The sequence below is a fragment of the Anguilla anguilla genome, chromosome 13 (assembly GCF_013347855.1).
Source record: "Anguilla anguilla isolate fAngAng1 chromosome 13, fAngAng1.pri, whole genome shotgun sequence".
Classification (NCBI taxonomy): Eukaryota; Metazoa; Chordata; class Actinopteri; order Anguilliformes; family Anguillidae; genus Anguilla; species Anguilla anguilla.
In genome coordinates this window covers 27604471-27628156 of record NC_049213.1, presented here as the reverse complement: position 1 = coordinate 27628156, position 23686 = coordinate 27604471, and the positions used below count along the sequence as shown (strand labels likewise).

At 40.3% G+C, this 23686-nt stretch overlaps 1 protein-coding gene across 8 annotated transcripts in view; it reads left to right on the top strand.

Moving 5' to 3' along the window:
• Positions 1 to 18442, top strand: part of foxp1b (forkhead box P1b) — a 175958-nt gene extending 157516 nt beyond the window's left edge. For 6 of the 8 annotated variants that reach the window (XM_035389422.1, XM_035389416.1, XM_035389418.1 and 3 more), the window contains 9 exons: positions 1779 to 1866; positions 2992 to 3075; positions 6566 to 6767; positions 6994 to 7070; positions 7752 to 7853; positions 9621 to 9790; positions 10475 to 10544; positions 10759 to 10925; positions 13844 to 18442. In XM_035389422.1, coding sequence (XP_035245313.1) covers positions 1779 to 1866; positions 2992 to 3075; positions 6566 to 6767; positions 6994 to 7070; positions 7752 to 7853; positions 9621 to 9790; positions 10475 to 10544; positions 10759 to 10925; positions 13844 to 13988 — 1105 coding nt within the window. In that variant the 3' untranslated portion in view covers positions 13989 to 18442. Of the gene's footprint in view, positions 1 to 1778; positions 1867 to 2991; positions 3076 to 6565; positions 6768 to 6993; positions 7071 to 7751; positions 7854 to 9115; positions 9238 to 9620; positions 9791 to 10474; positions 10545 to 10758; positions 10926 to 13843 lie in introns of all 8 variants that reach the window. The other 2 variants (XM_035389424.1, XM_035389423.1) reach the window with 1 other exon arrangement.
• Positions 18443 to 23686: the final 5244 nt, after the last annotated feature.

Sequence of the window (23686 nt, the reverse complement as noted above, 5' to 3'; positions counted from 1 at the left end):
AATTCCAACGCTCCTCACGTAGGGCTCCCTTCATTGAAAATGCACCCCGTGCCACTTTAATGGGAGTTGAGACATCTTTACCTTTCTTTTTCTTTTTTTAAATAGGATATTTTGTAAAAAAATGTGCTGAAATGTTTAGTAGATTTATTTTCCCCCCTTAGATAATTAGTTGGATTCATTCATAAGCAGCCAAATTTGATGTCCAGAATATTCACAATAGATTAAAAGGTTATTTTTCCCCACTCTAAGGTTCTTTCATTAAAATAGTTCTAGCCTTATTTATTCCCATTATTTTTTTGAATTATTTATTTAAAAGGAGTACTCTTTTTGTATTATGCATTGTTTGTTTATTTTATTCAAATAGACAGTGGTGTTGCTATTTGAATAAAATAATTGGCATGTGGATTTCCATCTTTTGAAAGCCCCTTTATATAAACAGAAGCCTTCACGTAAAAAAAAAATGAATATCATCAAGACAGCTTCTCTTCCCCCCCCCCCCCCCCCCCCCCCCCCCCCCCGCACGCGTCCATTTGGACTGCGTGTGTTTTTTAATGTGCAAACGTGTCGTCGGCATGTAGGCAATCGCCCCCCCCACAACAAAACCGCCACGGCGGTCGTTAGATTTATTGGGCCATCATATTGGCGGCTTCGCCACCCATTTTGCCCCGGTCAGGTCTGGCTACCTTTGATTTGCAGTAAATGATAGAAAAAGTGCATTTGAGAAGGCGAGCACGTCGCACCCCATTCTTTCTTTTTTTTCTCTCCCGGCCCTGCCACGGCGTGCACAGAGGCATGCCTAGTGACAGTGACCTACATGGTCACCGAAGATGTGATATAATTTATGATATATATAATATATTGGATCCATTAGCGAGCATAATGAAGTAGTGAAATGAAAGGGTATTTGTGAAATCAGTTCAAACATCCCTCTCGGATTATGATTAAATGATTAATGAAATGCTCCTGCATAAGCATTTTCAAACAGTAATTCATGCGGAGGCTGATAAAAATCCTCCAATCATATTTCCTTCACTCGTGAACCTTATCTCCACCATTTTATATAAATCATGAAAAAAACCCTGTCGGCTGCCGGCGAGCTACTTATTTAGATTAGTTATAAACGTGCAGAAAAAGAGAACATCTTCGTGGTATAAAATAATCATGCATAATTATATTCATAATTCAAGTTTGTGACAGATTCCATCTCTCTTCTTCTTGTTGTCCTTTGCCTTCCTTCTGGATTCATTTGAGCCCTCTTAATCTTGATGACATAATTAACTGAAAAAGCTACAAAATAAGGGGAATCTGCAGACCAAAAAAGATGGGTCCTTTTAGAAGAAAGGGGCGATGGGGGAAAAGCTCCTCATTTACAAGACTTGTTCAACCTGGAATTCCTAAGTCATTTTTCTTATCTGGGAAACTTACTTAAGTTTCAGCAGATCTGGCTACCTCATGAAATATGTATTTCATTCAAAATTATTCAGTATTTTTTTAAATCATAAAAATACTTCTTTTCCAGGATATGCAAAATCAAGTTATATAAATTACATTTTACCCTGTGTATTTTAGTGCGCTACATGACTCTGTATTTACTTTTTATAACATCAATATGTATAAACTTGTAGCCATTTATGCATTTTTATGAAGAAAACTAACAGCGATGATCAACTCTGATCATTAAGTAACCTTATTTAAATATGCGTGTGTATGTATGTATGTAGGTACTATAAAATAATATATGAATCATTGCATGAATCCTAAAATGTGTGTTTTTTCAGGCATCTTAACAACGAGCACGCACTGGACGACAGAAGTACGGCGCAGTGTCGAGTGCAAATGCAGGTCGTTCAGCAGCTGGAGCTGCAGGTATTGTCTCCCCCATTTTGTTGTTTTTCAAAAATGTTTGTCGCTCCATTCGCACACTTCCTTTGTCTGTAGCCCCTCCTTTTCTTGTAGATATGAACCATGGGTCAGAGATGGAAGGGGGTGTGGGTTGGTGGGGGGGGGGGGGGGTAGAGGAATAAAATTATTTTGTACATTTGTGAGTAACCAGTCATTAAAAATGTGTTATGTATGCATGACAGCTAGGCAAAGATATATGAAGGGCCCGAGGCTAAGTAGAGAAGATAATTACATTTTGAATTTTACTAGGTTTTAAAGTCATTTATGACTTTTAACTGTTTGGCACTAATAATAAAACACTTTTTGAAATACAGTACTAAGGCAGTAACAGCAGTGGGTGTTCTTAAAAGAAATCCGATGCGTGTCTAATGGGTACATCAGACTTTTCAGGTTCAGCACAATTGTAGACCATGCAATCATCAAGTGTGCTTTAAACAAATCAAAATATTGTGCAGCACAAAAAACTTTAACTCTCTGTAGAGATATCCCCTGTAACAGATGAGAGAATGTATGTAGACACACCGAAGGGACTTATTTTGTGGAGGGAAGCACTGCTTAGGCTTGGCTATTGTTCCAAGAGCATGTATTAATTAAGGGTCAGTGAAACTGTCAGTTTAACAGATCATTCATGCACCATGACTAATCACAATGTGACACATCTCACCAGTGTTGTGGTCAGGTGAGGCTGCTACAGGGGTTTGCAAATCTCTTGCAAAATTGCAGTACAAGCCAATTAAAACACTTGCACTTTCTGTGAAAAGAAAGAGGGAAAGCTCAGTGCTCCACTAAACTTGCTGTCTCTTTAACCAAAAATGAGGTGCATTCTGGGATAGATCAGCGGGAACCACATGGAAAGTGACAAGACAGGCAGCCATAGAAGAAGAATTACATTTTGATGAAGTTATATAGACAAGGGCATTGTAAAATCATGTTGTTGCGTTTTGTTTGCATACGGGAGAAACGGTTCTGTTATGTTCCTGTGTGTAAGAACGTAGCAGAAACAACTACGGCAAACACATATTGACACAGGATGTGAAATGGGAGTTTTGTTCATTATTAATGCAAACCTTCTGTTTATCCCCTACACAGCTATCAAAAGACAAAGAACGTCTGCAAGCTATGATGACTCATCTACATGTCAAATCCACTGAGCCCAAACCAGCCCCGCAGCCAGTGAGTAGCAATGCTGTTGTTTCACTTTATTTGTTTGCTCACTTAGGTGCTCATCCATTTATCAAGCAGTACAAACCTCAAAAACAAAAATCAGTGCATCTTTTCTGGGCTGGAAATGGAACTCTGTTGAGTGGTGGGGAGCTAAAACTAACACAGGGTGTTCACGGTGACATTTTTTCATTTGTAGTTGTAATTCTGTTTTGCCATTGGAAAGGCGGCCATGATTTGTGATTTTTGTGGTGGTGGCACCAGCTTGCCTGTTTGGGGTAAATCAGAGATCCGGTTGTTGTTTTTTTTTTTTTACTCTGGGCACATACTTTCTAAAATCAACCAATTGATTTGGAACAAAAATCAGTATTGTGCGCCCAGCAATTCACACTTTCCATCCAGTTCTCTAAGGTACAGCAATGTTTACTGCTCAGCATCGATATGTTCAAATGAACTGTACAAAACTACATTTGTGCATTTAGTCAATATAGCCCAGCACAGCTTGTGCATTAGCAAATGAGTGAAAATCACTTGTTCCTTTAAAAGTTATGTATCTACAGGATTTTGATACGAATGTAATCACTGGCATCAGAACAAAGTTAATTTTTGCGTGTCGTTTCGCAATTTAATATTTGGAAGTTTAATAATCATCACTTCAATTTCCGTGGCAGTTTCATGTTTATATGTTGATATGTGTTGTTAAATATGTATGTGTGTGTTTGTGTGTGTATGTGTGAGAACGTGTGCGTAAAATTACAAGTCATCTCCTCTAACAAGTTTCTCCACTGCCACACACCTCTAATCATCTATTTACTGGCTGACTGGAACTATCGGCAGGCTGTGTCGGGGGGGAAGAGTCAACACAAAGCACCCGGGATATGTAAAGCCACAATAGGCTGCCTGTCGGAGGCTTGCCTCTGTCACACACTGTGATTGTGTGGATTAGCCTCACGCAAAAGGCCCCCAACGCAGGAGCACTTGTGTATGAAAAGTAGCTTCACAGCAGCTGATAGCATCTTGAGTTCTTCGCCCCCCTTTCTCTCGGCAGACCCCGGGATTGGACGCGCCAGAGCGCACGGCTAACCGTGACGCCCGGCGGGGTTGGCGCTCTTTTCACTCGAATAAAGGCGGCGGCATTCTCTCGCCAAGGAACAGAGTTCGGCGACTGCTGCGCTGCTCTGATTGGGGCATCTCTCACACCGAGACGCTCCGCTGCTCCATTGGAGAAATCGCACTGATACAATCTTGGGAAGCAGAGGCGCGTTCGCCGGGCGCAGAATTTCTGCACACACACTTGGAATGGCTTGATGGAGGAAGGCCTAGTTAGTCGCTGTGAGCAATACTGTGTCTTCAGTGGAGCAACGCACTGAGCTTAAATGGTCTTTGTTTATTACAAAAAAATGATGTTCAGCAGCACACAGGCCTAATACCACACATATGCCCATATTTATATGAAGACACTTGAGTGAACTTATCTCACTCTGTGAAAAAAATATAATTTTAATTGATGCTAATATTTTAGGCGGGTAAATATTTAAATGGCTTTCCAATTGAATATATTGATTTGTGAATATTTGGGCAAGACTACGGATTGCCCGTATATTTAATCGTTGTATTGTCTTGTTTGTGTGGTCGTTCATGTGCATGTGTGTGTCAGCGTGGGGGTGTATGTAGTTGTGTCACTAAACATTCTTGTCAGAAATCTGACCTTTTGCTTTTCATAATTAAGGACTGACTTTTGTTTATTTTCCTTTAGCAGTCTGGCGAGTCAAAGTCAGTATAATTAGATCACCAATTACCATTTAATTAATTTCTGTCTGAAGTCTCATTTTGTCTCTGTGTTGGAGTGAACCCAAACAGTGATGAAAACAAAGGAGAGCCTATTACGAGCCTGTCTGGTCCATTGTTAAGGGTGCTCACTGTTTATGTCTTACGAATATGTATGAAATGTAAAACGAAAGAAGCCAGTCCATAGAAACGTGTTAGAAATGATTCGTTTAGAGATGTTTATATCGTAAGAAAATTATCTTCCTGTATTATGCATTTCATTCATGACACCAGCCTCATTGTGAATAAATTCTAGAAATAATATAGATGCTAAGTTACGCATAATTAGCTTTATGCATAACACCTTAGCTTTAAATTAGAGTATCGGGATTGTGTGCCACAAACCAAGACAAATAATCCATGGTGAAATACAATGCATTAAATTCAAAATGGCTACAAACCAATACAGGTAACAGCAGGTTAAGAATGAATGTGCAGGTGGCACTACCTCAGTACGTCTTTACTACACCTGCCTATCAAGCTGAATATCTTAGCGGTAATGGCTGCTAATAGGGTTGTGGTAATTGGGTGGCCGTGGAGGATCTTTGCTGTGTGGGTGCGATGTTAAACACTGTCTGCTCACTTTCACCTGTGTACCCTCCATCTCCACCGCCACACATGCCATTATCAAAAAAAATTAGACATCTGATACCACCAGAGCAATTGACAGCCTTGACATTTCATTAATTTGTTAGCTCAATCCACAAATGATTGTCAAAGATGAGACGCCTTCTGCCCACTCTCCCTGTTTCGCTCTCTTTTTTCCTCACCGACTGAAGTCATGTTTAATTTGGAAACTGGCCTCCTTCGGCAAATTAGCAATTAGAACAATTTTGTGGGAATATGTATATGTGTCATTAGTTTTCCTGCAAATTAATAGTGGGAGCATGGGTCAGGCTAGAATTTTCCACTTGACTGGAGCTCCTCTTTAGAGATTTGGCACTGTTTGGAGCGGCCACAGCTGCTCTAAGCCATGGTATACCTTTGGAGCGCTCTGCTTAATTAGTTTACCTTGTAGCCATTATTACTAATATCCCGCCTCTCCCCCTTGAAAAAAATTACTCTTTCTGAAAAATATTCCGGAGACATCTTGCGCCAGCGTAGCCTGATGATGGGGTCATTCAGATACAGCATTTAATCATTAGATCACCTCTATAAGCATCTCCTAATTAGAGTCCTTACAATACAATTTCATCTTGTAATTAGCCCAGATTGGCTGCTTCCTCTGTAGCTTATTAGTGGCTGCTCAGCGGTAGGTGTGAATCACACTGTCATTTGTCAAGCCTGTTAAAGCGTCCCTCTCCCTCCGCATCACCAGTCTCCACTGTACCCAACACCGCAGATTGCATCGAGGGGCTGTCCGAACGTTGAGGGATGCCAGTGGATCAGACAAAGGAGAATAAATCACAGAGCCGTGATCTGAATCAATAACTTGCGATGATGCGGGGGGGGGGGGGAAGGCCAGCCCAGGCCGAGCAGGGCTTTTACATGCCACTGTTTGTAAATGAGGGTCATGTACGTACTCCCAGGTGCTGGGACTGGGGCTCAAAAACGAACAGACGATTGTACAGTCGCTTTGCCAGAAATTAATTGTGACAGCCATGCTTTTTTTTACGAGATGCCCTACTGAAGGTAATAAAACACGAAACATCTTTTCTTTTTTTCCTCCCTGCAGCTGAACCTAGTGTCCAACGTGACCCTCTCCAAAACAGCCCCCGAAGCCTCCCCTCAGAGCTTACCGCACACCCCCACCACGCCCACCACGCCCCTCACACCGCTGTCCCAGGGCCCCTCGGTCATTACCCCCAACAACCTGCACAGCGTGGGACCAATCCGCAGGCGCTATTCAGAGAAGTACAACATCCCCATCTCCCCAGGTAAACAGCAGCCCAGTGTTTAGAGCTCATTTTTCACTGGTCCTGCTTAAAATCTCCACCAGTTCCAATATGTATAATATGTATTAAGCCCAAGAATCATGTGAAACCTGAGCCACCAAATTTTTCTGAATATATACATTTTTTTCTTAACCTTTTTCATTTACTTTCTTACCGTGATATTTAAAAAAAAATGAAAATAAACATGTATTTCTGTTCCTGTCTACAGACATTGTCCAGAACAAAGAGTTTTACATGAATGCTGAAGTAAGACCCCCCTTTACATATGCCTCGCTAATAAGGCAGGTAAGGATCCCCCATTTCATTTATCCTCAGCTGAAAACATGTAATGTTTTTAATCTTTCATGCACAGAATAGCATTTGAATCTGCTTCACTGAGTCCATCAGCTGAAATTGGATGTACAGTATATAAATATTGAGCACAGGCACAAACTGCTTATTTTCACATTTCCCTCCTCCTTGTTAAATTTCAAGTACAATTTAGACAAACACTGGAAGATGAACCATCTGCAAATGAGCAGGGGAATGTTAGCAGGACTTTAAAATGGCCATATATAACAATTGCTTTTGATTAAGTATTACAATGAATGCGATTATTATGAAATTCATTTCACACAACAGTAGGAATGAACCTGTTCAAAGATGGCCAGTCAATTATCACCAGCCACAGTAATCTCTGATCTCTGGAATTAATCTGGGCTCTGGATAATTACTGGCCTGTAATCTGTGAAATGTTTTTTTTGGTTTTCTTCATCGAAGGAGGGAAAAAAAATGTAAGACGTATTTAAATCTGCATATTTAAACAAGAAACTGAAAGGGGTTTGTAAACAAAGTAGGGAGAAATACACTGTGGACAAAGGATTCACAGCTTTATTGTCAAGATTACAGACACGTTGACTTGGAATCTTTTTTTGTTCATTAACATTTTTGAAGGGTAGATAACATTTTCCATCCTTTTTTTCCCAGGCCATTCTTGAATCGCCAGAAAAGCAGCTAACACTAAATGAGATCTACAACTGGTTCACACGGATGTTCGCATATTTCAGGCGCAATGCAGCAACATGGAAGGTAATACTGCCAATATTGCTGTTCTGTTGTACCACCAAAATGGAAAGGATTTTTTTCTTACACAATTTATCACATGACACTATTTACTATTTACAACATTTTACCGTAAATATACACAAAAGCCTCCCCTCAGATGTGGTTTTAAAGGGTTTACAATATATCAAATATTTCCTGTTGTTGAAACATTTGATATATTGTAGACCCTTTAAAACCACAGCACTCCTGGTGACTCCAGACCCAGGAAGGGCGGACTCCCCTGAGGGTTTAAACCCCTGATTACACCTTTTCGCGGGGCCACACAGACACACAAACACGGGCGTGAGGGAGAGGGAGACGTGGCAGAGCCGCCGGGGTGTCTGCTGCAGCTGTGGCTGTGACAACCCCGAGCTCACTGTCCTCCCCTAGCTCTTTAGCTTCCTGCTCCAGTGGATGCTGACAGCCCTTCCATAGGGGCGCATTGTAGTCATAAACACCGACTCCCCCACTGCGACACTGCCCTGCATGGAGTGTCTCTCTCTCTCAAACACACTTATAGAACTGAGCCCAGAATGCACATGTACGAACGTGCACAAACACACTCACGCACACACACACAGTTTTAAAATCAAGTGTCAGTGCTTGGCATGTGTAGAAATGGCAGCCAGCACAGAGTGCAAGCGGGTTATGAAAAGCAAATTTATGAGCCAACTGCTCTGCCATTTTTTTTTTTTCTTTTCCCTCTATTGTTCACTTGTGTGTAGTCATAACCTGAAGTGAAGAGCCAAAAAGCAGTGTCTGTTTATTTTACCCCAAGCTTTGTTCAGGTCTGATTTCTGTCAGGTAGTCAAGGGTGGTTCATCTCTCTCAAACAGCCTCACATTTTATTTTGCAGTGTCCTGGGTATATTTACAGTGAATGTGTATTCATATATTTTATTTATTAACTATTCAAAAAAGTATTTCACAAAATGTAATCATACATGTGTAAAATGACTTTATAAAATGAAAGTAGTCCAATATCTAGTTACCATAAACAAAAATAAAAAAAATATTTCAATCGTGATTGGGAAACATCTCAGCTTATGCAACATTCCTGTTCTCCCTGAGGTTGCTAGCTGGGATGTTTCCTGATAGTTTGTTAGAATAATCACATAGATATGAGTTATGCAGCTTCTTTGCAAGTGATGCATTGTGATGTATTTTTATTTATTTTTTTTTGTGTTCATGTTTGGAACTTTGCAGTTTTCTGATAGAACTCTTTTTCCCTTTTTTAACCTGCCGCAGAATGCAGTCCGGCATAATCTTAGTCTTCACAAGTGTTTTGTGCGAGTAGAAAACGTAAAAGGGGCAGTGTGGACTGTGGATGAACTAGAGTTCCAAAAGAGAAGGCCACAAAAGATCAGTGGGTACGTGCGCCACGTTTGACCTCTCGAGCGCTGCTCGGTGTCAGAGAAGGGTGATGGATGATGAGAAGTGACTGAGCGGCTCCATTTCATTGTCTGTGTGCCACAGTGCCCCAAAAGCCCCCGCTTGCTTCCGTGTGCATCTCATGCTTTTAGCCTCCCTGCCCCCAGTGATGCAGAATAACACACATTGGCTTATGCTTATTTGCATTTTTGCCCCCCCCCCCCCCCCCCCCCCTCCTCTCCCCACCTCTCCCTCCCCGTGACTGTCTCTCCTCCTGTCTGCCCATCCCGGTGTCCGTCTTTCTGTCCTCCGTGCCCTCCCTTCCCCTTTTTTGTGATGTCACTGCATCTGCGCCTGGCTGCCTCGCTTGCCCTGTGCCCAGGGTGCCATTCGCACCAACCTTTCCCTGCATAAGTGCTTTGTGAGAGTAGAGGGTGAGTTTGGGTCCTACTGGACCGTTGATGACGAGGAGTTTAAGCACGGCCGCCACGTGCAGAGAGGCCGCCCTCGGAAATACGGCGCCGATGAGAACTCTGACGAGCCGCTCGTACAGTAAGCTTCCCCCCGCCCGCCCGCTTCCGCTTTCCCCTGCTCCCTCGCTCCCCTCCTCCGCCTCTGTCACGCCATCTCACGCTCGCTGTGTTGCGCCATTCATACATCACGCGCCTTTACAAGACTCTGTTCCCTCACCTGGGGTCCCCTCCCCCTCCCCCTCCCGATAAAATAACCCTGTGTAGTTTTACACCTCTGAATGAAATGTCTGCTGTATTCATGCGTGTGCCTTTGTAGCAGTGTAAAAAGCACGCGTCAGATATTCACAGAAAATATAGTAAAAACAGATATGTAATTTCATTACTACATATTGATTTTACTGGAGTGTTTTATAGGAAATTGGAATAGCATCTGGTCATAAGACTTGGGCGTCCATCAATCTCTGCACCATTATGGCATGAGATTTCAAATAGCCCAGCGCTATTTAGACTCACTTTGAAATCTGCTCCTAGCCACTTTATGTAAAATTGTTCTTCAATACGTTAAATGCACACATCAGTCTTAAAATCAGCCTTATTCAATCAGCCTGATGTAACTGTGTATAAATAATGTCTGCGCAAGTGTGTGTGTGTGTGTGTGTATAAAATAATAGAATGCGATTCACAGTTGAGGGTCTATGCTGTAGATTTTATGGAATTAACTGCTGCTACGGCAACGTAACATTGTGTTTGATCACATCTGCAGAAGCCCTGCCCTGGTGAAGAACATACAAACCAGTCTGGGCTATGGTCCAAGTCTCTCTGCTGCCTTCCAGGTACTACAGCACACGCGGGAGCACAGCTGTGCTCTTTTACTTTGGGGGTGACACATAATGTGGTGAAATTAAACACAGCGCTCTCACAGTTTGCTCCCTCGTCGATGGCCAAGCTGCTTGGGTTATTTTTCTGAGGGTGGCGGTGTTGTGCTTGAAGGTGAAACGCTCGAGAGGGTTTTCCTCGTCTCACGTAAACTCTCTGCACACTCTGCAGGCTTCGATGGCAGAAAATAACATACCTCTATACACTACTGCTTCCATGGGAAGTCCCACTCTCAACTCCCTGGCCAGCGTATTTCGAGAGGACATGAATGGAGCAATGGACCATGGAAACAGCAACGGCAGTGACAGCAGCCCCGGACGCTCTCCTTTGCCAGCTATGTGAGTGTCAGCCCCTCCGACGTCTGTGCAAAGGGGTAGAGGGGAGTTATTTAAAGAAAGTTTTGGTTACCAAGGTCTCTGCCCGACTATTCGCTTCTCCTTGAAGAGGAATTAAATGGGCTCATAAAACGAAGGAGGGAAAAAAAAAGAAGGCATTCAAAGGAAGGTTGTGAAAATGTTGGTGCACAGGTCAGGACTCTGTAAAATTGTGGTTGTTGTCTCTGTTAAAGGAAACTCCACCTTCTGGAAGGTTCCGGAGCCAGGCAGTTTCAGGGCAGAGTTCTAGAACGGCTCTTGCTTGAGCAGCAAGTTTATAAACCATATTTTATTACAGTTCAAAATGGGTTCTGGACTGTGTTGGATTCCACCACAATTGTTGTAGTTTGTTTAAACATTTTGAACAAGCCTGGTTGCATAGTGGCACACTGAAAAATTATTTGCTAGACATGTAAAATCCACTCTGCCGTCCAGAGAAAAATAACAAAGAAAGAAAAAGCATAATTAGTCTATGAATTATCCCAGCTTTCCATGTAAGAAAGCTGTGGTTCAGACTGTAAACCACATCTCACAATACACTTGTTGTATACGAGTGTCAGCTAAGTTGTTTGAAGCCTAAAATAATACACTTGCAGACAGCATCGTTTCCAGATGTTACGGACTGCCGACGTGCGAGGCTGTAAGATTTATAGATGGCTCTGTAAAATATCCAAACAAGAGGGAAAGTGAGCTCAAAAAAGGTGAAATAATGAGCTTGCAGAGCAGTGGAGGAATGTGCCATCCCGGCTCGTTCAGAACGTGGCTCTGGGCATTGCTCTGGAACAGGAAAGGGAGAGACAGGATGGGTGTGCTGGCCTAAGGCGGCCCGTCTCCCTCTCTCGGCTGATTCACTAACTCGCAAAGGAGGGGTGCCGGTTCATGGGCCCGGATTCTCATCTCAAAAATAAAACGCAAGGTGATTTTCCACATGTTATTTACTGAGGTTCTAATAGATGCACATTCCCAGCTGGTAAAAAGAAACCACAAAAACATATTTGTGTGCCAGTTGGGTGTTACATAGATATTTCTGTGGCAGGTCTTTAAAGTAGAAGTCAGCCACCATTTTTTAAAATTTGTAACTAATAGGATCAAGACCCAAATATACGTAACAGAACACTAGTGGTGCCATACCCTCACATAACATTTAAAAGATTTTTAACTGTGCCATGTTAATAGCTTGGAAGAGACTACACCTCTATGGTGCATTGAAACAATGTTCTGTCTAGAGAAATTTCATAATTGCTACTTAAGGACATGGCACTTTGGTCCTGCCCTCCTTTAAAGGGTAGCCACAAAGCCCAGCACTTCACAGTGTGTGGGACCACTGAAGCAGAACGGCTTCAAACAGAGCTCACCTTGATTAAAACCCGCTTTCTTCTCCGACCAGTGAAATGGAGAGAGAGAGAGAAACGCTTCAGTAGAGCTAACGTTGCAGGCAAACCAAGTCCTTCAGCTTGTGGTGCAGCACACAGAAATGCAGTGTTTTCAGTCAACAACTGTCTGCCAGAATGAAAGAAAACTGTGCCATTTCAGGTACCCAGAGCTAATTACAAGCAGTATGAATGCAAAACCAGCATGCAAGTTCAATAGCATAATAATAACAATTTCATGTCTGCCCTCCAGCAAGGGATGGAGACCCGAGGCAATGCAACTTGTGGAATTACTTTGATCTAAAACCAATAGAAGGGCCATCTCTTTTTTCCCAAACTAAAAATGTGCCATCTAATTATCACCGTGTCTTTCAGCAGAAATAGAGGTTATTCTCAATCATCATTTTTTCCCCCTCCGCACTGTGTTAAACATTCATACGTAAATAATTATTCGAAGGGATAAAAAAATTTGAAATTCACTCATAGACCACGGCAATAAAATCAAAACCATAAAATCTTTTTTCAGTAACTTTAAAAATATATATAATTATTCCTCATCAACCATTGCTAATAAAAGCATGCACACGACTGTTATTATGTTGGTACTTCTGATCAACAACAGGAATTCTCCTGCAGCCGTTTATAAAAAATAAAAAATAAAAAAAAGGTTTTTTTTTTTCTTTTCGTATTTCTCTCCCACAGTCAGGCCTCTTTCCCATGTGCCTTATTCCTGTGGTGTTTCTATAATGAGAAATTTGGCAGATCTCATCTCTTTAGAGGCTCCTTTGCCCAGGCTGCAGGCTGGGTTCATGTTTTGCCTTGTTTACAACTGACAGCGTTATTATTCTCATAAGGGCTCTGTTTCTTATCACGGTGTTGTGTTCGGCAGCCTTTTCTCCTCTCCGCGCGCGCTTCCTGCCAGGCCTTTTCTTCCCTTATTGACACTTTGCGAAAATATGCATTAATTTGGAGTTTAAAGCGTGTATCACGGTGTCTGGTCGCTGTGTTTGCTTGAAGTTGATTAATGATAGAACCTCGCTTGGGGTCGTCCTCTGGAGGCCCCGCTCGCAGGTTCTGCATGTTAACGAGCGGGAGGGAGAACACACAGCGAGCGCTGATCCGCCCGCCACCGGGAGCCTGACAGGCGGGCCCGCGCGCTCCGCAGAGTCCATTCCCCCCGTTCCTGTTGTCTCACGTTGTTAATCTTACTCATTTATCAATTTTAAGTGAATACCCCTGTTGTCTGCCGCTATGAAAATAAAGCCTGCAGGTTTTCAGCAGCATTCAAATACCTCAAAGAGCCTGAAACGATCATGAATGCCAGGGAGGCCCTTCTTTTGCTTCATAAATGGCCATTATTTGTTTTTGTGCGCTTTTAAGTTTTTTTCTGACTTTTTAGATCAGATAAGTTTTTGCTATTTAACAAGAGAATGCAAGAAAAATAATCTTAAAATACTGACCTAACACTGTCCCCCTCCCCCCCCCATTTTTATTTCCATTATGTGTTTGTAGGCATCATATCAACGTTAAAGAGGAACCACTGGACCCTGAGGACCATGAAGGTCCACTTTCTCTCGTGACGACAGCCAACCACAGCCCAGATTTTGACCACAACCGAGATTACGAGGATGACCAAGGGAATGATGACATGCAATAGGCTTGTCCGAGGTCCCCCCACCCCCACCCGTCCCCCACCCCCAAGAGACAGAACTAACTCAGATCATCTGTGCCGTCTTTCCACAGATAAAATTGATTCATAAATAAATAAAGGCTGGGATCGCAGTCTTCTGTTGACAGCTATAAAATGTTTCAATTGACTTTTAGTGCCATTAAATACAAAACATGAGGAAAAAAGTAAACTATATCCCATTTGGGAGTATTTTTGAGTTATTTCTACTTTTTGTTTAAGAGAAAAAAAAAAGAGAAAAAAAGGATCATTTTTACTCGACACGTGTTGGATGGACCTGTTTGGTACTTGGGACTGGTTGAGGTGGTGGGCGTGATGTCCCTGGAGGTGGGCGGGCACGCAGGAAGCAGCGCACGAGGACTGCGGGCGTGGCGCTCCCTCTCTCCCACTGAGCCACACTCACTGAGCACGGACTGCAGGGCACAGACGCAATCTCAGAGACTCCGACGGGACATCTGATGTACACAGTGTGTGGATTCAGTTCATTATCACTGCCTTCAGCCTGCTTTGGTTTGCTTCCTGAAAGTTTGGGAAAGGGTGGTTTGTGTTTGTGGAAGGGGCGGGGGGTGGGGGTGGGGGTGGTGAATATAAGGTATATGTGTCTTTGTTGCTGTTTTGTTGCATTTCTTTTTTCTTAAAACTAAAGAAAAACTTCAGCTGACCAAGAACGCTATGTGGCCAGCACCTGATGAATGTTTGATTTACTTTTTTTTTGTACATGAAGCAGAATGTCAAACACCAAGTATTATTTTTCTGTCATTTATTCGATGTGTTTCAGAATGCCATCTCACCTGTCCCTGTCACCTTTACTCATCGCCAAACATGTAGCCTACCCACCAAACTCATGAAGTCCAGCAGTAATGCACTACTCATAATGAAGGCTCTATGCTACACATCTATGAAGTTTTATTTAAAATGGGAATGAATGACAGAGAAATCATGCAGGGAATAGAAAATTTTGAAAAATGTTAAAAACAATGAAAAAAATGAAACATTCACTTGTCACAGCAGTGCATGTTAGCTGCAACCAAATCACCGAACCATTGCATTCACATTTCAGAACCATCATTAAATGTCAGGTGCACAGTTAACATAAGCAGTTTAGACCAATATTAATTGTGATCTTTGGGTAGGACTGTCCTTGTAGATCAAATATGCATAATTTCCTCCCCACACAGTAATTTCAATGATTGTGGGGGAAAAAGGATTTTAAGCTTGACATCGAACAAGGCTGTGACAGAAGGCTCCAAGTTGACATCATTACTGTTTCATTGTGGCATTGCTAATCTTGCAACATATGCCAACTTCCTCAGTGAAGAACGCAAATGACACATTTACGTGAAAATATTCAGATGTTACCATTAAAACAGAGGAGCCAACATCTACAGAAATCTAGTCTGGAGGCCCGACTAGTCAGCATTCCACTGTTTGAGAGACTCATAGCAGCCACACACCTGTCCCGCTCTGTTCTGGAGACACATCTGTGTATGTCCAAGAGCCGGCGTCAGCAAAACTGAGAAACATCTAAGCCTTAGCGCAACCCTGCTCCTTCCTCCAGACGCAGATTGTAATTTACAGCGTGATTGCGGAAAGCATATCGCCGAGGGGTCGGCATAGAAAGGGTTCGAGGCCCAGTTTCGCCGTCAATAACAGGTGTGAAAGTACACAGCTGAAAAGATCACGCAGGACTCAATTTTATGACTGCAACCAACCACTCTTTTTTATTTATTGACCTTTTTGTTTGTTTTGTTTTACTTTTATTTTAGTTGTTGAGGTCTCAGATGTTTCTGTTGTCAGTGTGTCAGATATATCTTGTTCTGTGACTACCAAAGATAAACTACAAAAGTAAACAATGTTCTCTGTTCCGTGCTTTAGCAGACAAGGCCAAAAATATCATTCTATCTCCCATTTGATGTGAAAGAATTTTAAGGTGGAGAACTCTGAATTATATCTAGCTTATAGGAAAAGAATAATTAGAAATTAAAGCTCCTCAAAAAGACTGTCGTCAACATTAAAGCCAAAGGTGTCACATTTTGAGTATCTGCATGTCTCTGCAGTGACCAAAACTAGAGGGGTAAAGGGGAGGGTGTGGGATTGGGAAAAATATATGACCAAATTAGGGAACGGTGTCTTTGGGCCAATGAGAAAAGGGAGCATTCCATCGTGAAATAAACCGTATAGCAAAAGTTATGGATAGAAATTGCTGATGACGTTTATCTTCACGATTATTAATTGCTAGTTTGAAGCAGAGTTTTACAGAGAACAATGTGAGCAATTCTATACTGCAACTGGACCACATGATGATTCAATGTTTTATGCTTCTTGTTTTGAATTTGTAACCTAAAGATTGTATGCCACTTTTTTTTTTTTTTAAGTTTCCAACAGGATTCAGTTGTTCTTCGGTAACCTTGGCAACACTTTATCCATTGTGTTTAGTTTCTGTCAACTTATTACTTTTTATATTAAAAAAACACTCCTGTCAACTAATAAGCTGGGTACAAGGTACTTTATGGCAGTTTTTTTCTTCTAATTTACCATGCATTTATTATTAATAAAAAAAGGGCAATCTGTGGTTTAGGAAAAAAATGTATTTAATATCCAGGCAGCTGTGGGATGGAGCTGTGGCATTCGGGCTGGGATCGTGAGAATGACTCCCGTTCATCCAAACCCCAGCCTTTCGCTGGTTAGCTTGGTATTTAAAAGGGGAAAAAGCTGGTAGATTAGAACATTCTCAGCATGTGTAGCTTGACATTACTAAAGATAACAGCATGAGAAAACTGTTAGTACGCATACCTCAGTTCAAACCTATAGGGAATGATTAAATAAAAAAAAAATAAAAAAAACATTTCACTCAGTTGCACTTAGTTGTATGTCTTGCATGTTTAGTCTAAAAATTGTAGCAAAAAAAAAAATATTTTAAAATGATGAAAAATAAAAAATACAAAATTAGAGCTTGTTTATCTCGAGGGTCTCATCCTTTTTAGCAAAACCAATCCAAACCTCAGGCCTTTTTCATGAAGAAATCACCCAGCTTTGTTGAATCTCATTTTCTACTGTATGTCCATCTATTTTCAGATATCCACTGGCTTCTACCGGGTGGGCTTTTGGGTAGTACATACATGTCAGTATAACCTTGTGGCTTCTCTATGTTGGATTCCTTTCTGTTCCTTTCAATGATAAAGTACATCTGTGTTATTATGTTTGCTTTATTGCAACTGCTTTGTATTTACTATTAAAATAGCTATGGAAAAACTGCTGTATGTATTGGAATAGCAAACTGTGCTGCAAATGTATTTTACTTAGTAATCTTTGCTTTAAAAGTCATACATGCAGACATCTGTGCGAGGGGTGGGCGGGGCAGGGTGGGGGAAAGGGAGGGAATATCCCTGATTTTGGATTTTAAACTGTAAAATAGAAAACAGACTTTTTCTCTGTTATCATTGACCTAAACATTTTGTACAGATTTTTTTCCCTCTTTGTGTTAAGCTGTTTTGATACTTCCCTCCTTTTGACGGTCCAACCACTGCCTTCTGTGGCTGTATGTAAAAGATTATGACTTTGGGAAGAGCAGACAGGTGTATTTCCTGTATGTGAAGGAAATATCTCGCATGACTAATTCCAGGGTCACAGACGGGAATAGCAGAGTCAAGTTGTCAGTAATAATATTGGGGTGTATCAGTCTAATGATATTTTATATAAAACAAATAGAAAAAAAAAGAAAAAAATATATATGCAGTGCCAAGATGTAAAGAATTATTTGTTTTTTCAAAGGAAACCATATCATCTGAGATGTTTCACATTATCAGTCAGTATCACTGTTAGGAGAGAGCATCACGGCTTTTAAGTTGAGAAAAAATATTTTTTTAAAGGCCAGGCCTTTTGAGTTCTTCCTTTTCTAATGGTAGATAAAACCAAGCACAGCAGGTAGTGATCTTAAGTTGAGCACACAGGTCAAAGGTCATGTGAATAAAAGACACAATTTCTTTTCCTGATACACCATTATTATATAAATGAAACTGAGTAAAATAATCTTTTCTTACGCTTTTATGTGATCACAGTAGGTGGTATCAGATTCCCAAAAAGACACTTGGACGTTGTTCATTTGCAACAGACACATTATCCATCACAGACTTCTTTACTCATACAGTATAATATTCCCTAATCACCTTCTGAATTCCAGCTTTTGGCAAAGGTACAGTCATGGAGGTGTCGCGGTGCTTCAGTGTTTCTTCGACCAGGTGTTTTTTTTTTTTTCGTTTTTTTTTCTTTCTTGAGGCATAACAATAAAAGATATACTCATCACTTTCATCAGTTTGTAATGCCATCATCATTCCATGTCTGTTTTATGCAGACAATTATGTTGTACAGTCGGTCTTGATAACTGACTTAAGCATTCTAAAATGCAATAAAATGCTGGTTGTTCACATCGTTTCCCGTAGCTGTCATTTTACCATGTGTTCTGTTGGAGGGACTGACACAGGAAGTACACATTCGACTCACAGGACAGGAGTGCAATTTAGTGTACCGCATTGGATAATGAATATTGTATACATAAAGCCAGACAAACTTTCAAAAGGTTTTAAGGTTACATCACGTCACTGTAATTCACCAAACATTAAATTCTACATTATATATTACAACCCGCCCTGTTTTTTTCAGGGAAACGTCCCAGATATTTGTCATCAGAACTAGAATTCCAAGGTCTGTGCGAATGACCAGCACTACCGCCAGTGCTTCAACATTAAATTATCTCGTAATTAAAAATAGACAGTTAAACTGTCTTTTCCCAACAGCAATTTAGGTAACTGCATTTGATCAGCTATAAATTGTAACTGCATTAAAATTCCAGAAATATTAGCGATATGGATTTCTTGATGGAAATTAATGCTGATGACCAAGACTTCCTTTTTTACGACGGAAGCACAGGTCATGCTGGCCACAAAACAGGAGACCAAGATCAAGTCTGAGCACTTTTAATCTTGTGAAACAAGCAATTACAAATAGTTGCATCGATTCGTTAAAAAGCTTTAGGTGACATAAATTGTTTCCCGCTTAGCTTATTGCTGTGATACATAAATGTCAGAGGATATATTATTAATTAAAGCCATGAAGAGAGAAGATTTAATGGAAACAATATAAAATTGGTACACTTTTTTTGTAGGCAATATTTTAGCTAGCATCTGGGGTCCTGAATTTTCACCGCATTATCACATCTTTCTAGTATTACCTGTCTATAAGGGAAGTGGTGCTCAAACAAGGGGGGGGGGGGAGGGGTACTCAACTGACCTTGTTTATACCGGTGTTTGTGACATTAAACTGATTAGTACACAGAAGCACCTCCTGAACAGGAAAGTGGTCTCTCATGGGAACTGCGCAGAAGGACATAAACACTTGCAGTCTAACTAAATGTATTGATAAATTATGTTTAATCCAAAGACATTCTTTAAATTCAGCATGCAATAACTAAGTCTATGTTTTTATGTTTATGTTTTTTAAAGGACACATAGGAACAGTTGAGGAATGAGGTTATTGAGAAAACACAGTGAATGCAATCAATCATCATTAAAATTGAAATTACACTACTTTTTATCATCTAATGTTCTGACCTTGAGTTATCTTGATACGAAAGGATATGGCTAATAACGTGAGCTGGTTAATCTTGATTTAACTAGCTATTGATCTGAACTGTTTAGAAGTAACCCTTCTAAAACTCAAGTTTTTCTCTAAATGCTAGGGAATACAGTTTTCTGTTCCTGTAAGACTTGAATTTTTCACAGATTGCACTTATTTTTATACAATGCTTCCACACACAAGACTAATGTGGTCACTTGAACAATTCCAAACTGATGGCACTTTGTTGTTGTTTTTTTCTTTTTTTGATCATGCTCAATATGACCGTGATCAGGCAAAGTGCATGCATGTAAATCGGTGGTGGTTAAAGTGATGATTAAAAACCATCAAACAGTAATATTTATCATGAATTCTAACCTGATAATTTGACCAAATGGCCAGAACATACAAGTACTATAGACATGTGAACATAGCGAAAATATATGGTATCTTGCATGGCTGTGCATTGTAAACCTCATGACAGAGTACCCTCCCTTTTGCCCTCACATGAAGGAGAACATGACCTCTGACCTCTATTCTCCAGCAGGAATCCCACAGCTTAGTGACTGAGGGAGCATGTGATCTGAAAGCAGGATGTTACCAGAAACACTACACAAGTACAACACTGCATATGCATACAAGCGTGGATTTAAGGTTTAAGCTTGGATCCCCCGTCCCCCCCAACAGACAAAAAACCCATATTGATGGACTGGACCATTTAACTCCATATTGAAGGAGTTGAGGTTAGAGTATATCAGGTCCAGTTGGACATAATCACTAGGTTCCCCAAGTATGATACTGAAAAGCACACACCATGAGGAAGGCATGCGTAAATTAAATCCAAACAAATATACGGATTAATCTAACATTTTAAGTTTTCAAAAAGTATTTTCAAAATCCTAAGCCACTTTTTTCAGTCTCTTCACAATGCATTAGTCCATTTGAGCTTCAACTTGTCACAATTATCAAGCCACCTATCGCACAGGGTTTGAAAAATGAAATAAAAGGATTAACCAGTTATCCTATTTACATATATTGAATTGCAGTAACGCAACTCGATTTCTGCTCCTCATTTCATTCTAATTAAAGCGTGGCGGAGCAACAGCAATCCACACAAGAGCTTTACTTTAATAGTCAAAGCTGGCAAATTCCCAATATTGCAGTGTGGCAATTAGCAGCCCCGCAGTATTTGCTATTCATGGTTTGATGTAAAAACTTGTTTATTAAGATGGGCTGGAGGCGTTGGTGTGCAATAGACCTGGCTGTAATTAGATTCCAATTATTTGTCTGTTTCTGATATTGTAAACTGGCACTTAGCACATCAGTTAAATTGACACACTGCGCTGCTTGGTTTACTCGGTAATTAAAACATGTTCTGTTAATTAGATGATGACCACTTTATTCCAGGGCTCTTGTGTTTGGGTTTTGTAGTGCGCTCTGTTTGGATCATGAGTTGCCAGATGCTTCACTAATCAGCCCTTGTTTTGTTTCAATTACCACCTGCTGTTCAAAGGCAAACCTGCACCCCCACCCCCCACCACCCCCCGTTCTCTAAACAAGGCAACACTTGCATGTTTTTGGCAAGAACTGAAACATTAGAACAATTAATGCACACCTTCTGAGAAGGCACAATCTATGTTTCAAAGACAGCGCAAGCAATTAAGAGGAAAGTTATGAAGCACAGGTCCTGATTAAAAAATAGAAGTACTTATCACATTAGTTAGTATTCCTCTGTGTGTACCCAACCATAATTACTTCAGTTGTGTAAATACCAAAGTGCTATACATCTTATTTTAATCTTCCTTACAAAGGTCACTGTTATGGAAAATTGTTGTGCTTTGTTATCTAGACAGAAAATGCAGCTGCAGGCAAATGCAGCTTTTGAAATGTATGTGTGTGTGTGTGTGTGTGTGTGTGTGTGCATGCGTGAGTGTGTGTGTTTACGTGCGTGGGTGCATACGTACGAACAAGAAGCACCATGCTGTTTGTGGTCTGGCATTCTTTAAATTCAACTCGTTCATTGTGTGCAGTTTCTGTTGTGCTGCACTTACTGAATTAACTAATTGGAGGAAGCTCACCTACCCCATTATTACTGTTTCCAGCATAGTCAATCAGAGAGCCTAGGAAGCAACAATAAAGAGGAGTCCCGTCTTATTTACATAATATTTCATGAAATAATTATATCCTGTACACATTTGTTATACCAGGCTACAGCGCATAATATGGGTAGGTGTTAAGACAGATGGTAATCAGTGACCTCATAGGACTAGAACCTTTAATACTTTTCAATACATTCAAATAATTTTCACCCTAATCCTAAAGACAAGTCTTTACTTTGACTTATAAGCAGAGGATGTCAAAAAAATGAAACTACCTTTTCCTTTTCTCTCACATTTCTTTTTTCATAGCTCTATGAAACAAAGAATGCCCATGGTCTTAATACATTTATTTATTTATTTATTTATTTTGCATGATCACTGTACATGAATACAAGAAAGTTCAAGCAGTATTTCAATGAATTGAAATAATATCCATCATTGCATCTGTCATTACTTGCTGGTTTTTTTTATGTTCCAAAAAAGATATAATGATACCAGACAATATGTAATATAACAACAAAACATAAGTTAGTGCTTCTACACCGAAAGACAAACCCAAGCATGCACTTTCTCCCATTTACATAATTTTTCTGTTTCCATATTTTTTTTAAAGTATCTCTCAGGTTTGAGATATTTGAGAGTGAACGGATTCCTTCTCTCTCACTGTTACTCAGTTTTTCTCTATTTAATATTTTCCCTGCCAAAAAGCTATCGTTTCAACATGTCATAGATGTTGTTTACCAGCGGTGAACCTTGATTAAGGTGGTCTGTGGCTTTACACTGATGCTTTCCTAATCTGTATGACTGGCATGTTCATTTTCCTGATGCTGCCATTCAAAACACAAACATGAAATGTTGGTTTTACAACTGGGAGACCTGGTAGAGTGAATTTCAAGTACTTAGTCAAATATTTCATTAAAATGTAAATTTTACAATGGTGTACGTCTAGCTGTGCACAAGGCATGACTTAAGAAGTTATGAAGTTATAACAGCATTGCTCTCTGATGCCAATTAACTGAGACTATAATGTCTTTACCTTGTTTTATCTCCAATAACAGCGTGCCAACAAATGCACCAAATGCAACAGGAGTTCAGTGGAACTGTATTGACTATTAAGATATGTGGGTGGCAAAAATAGAACCAATTAAACATGAAGTCTCCCACAGACTGGTAGCTAATCAATTCTCTTATCTCCACAAAGTGCAAATTCGCTGATTAAAATTGAAGCTATGCAAAACTACACTGCAACGGAATTGTAAATGAGAGAAATGCCTCCGTATACGGACATGCAATCTAACGCAGTTGCCAGAATTTGAAACAATCTCTAGAAAGCCTGCCGAAAGATCCAGCTGTCAATCAAGCAGCTTCAATGTCATTAATGTGCGTACATTCACTGCGTATCCATGTGGACATAAAAATGTAACCATTACATTTATTGTTCATTTATATAAGACATACATACATGCCATATAGTATATATTTACCATTTACCATATTCTTTTCCATATTTTCTCATGTTTACATTGTGACCATTATCATCTCAGTGTTTATTCATTTTAATGCACGTATCATTGCATGAGTGATGTGTGTCTACATACACACATACACACATTCACATAAATACATACACACGTTCAAGTATATTGATGGCAAACAGACTCAGTTTTTACTATTCAATCAAATCTTTTTGTTGGGCATTTTTCAACCAGGAACAAATTTTAAAAATATTAAAGGGTTTTGAGAAACCGCAAGATGCTATCTCGAGTTTTTTGACTAGATTTCATTGCGGGAAACAACACCCACCTTTTATTCCTTTACTTTTTTCATTTTTAACATTCAGGGGAAGACAAAATGGTTGCAGGTGGTGATGAAAATAAAAGCCATCCATCATTATTTATTAGGCTTGAAAAAGATACACAATAATGTAATTTAATCTCTCAGCAGACAATTATTTCCACA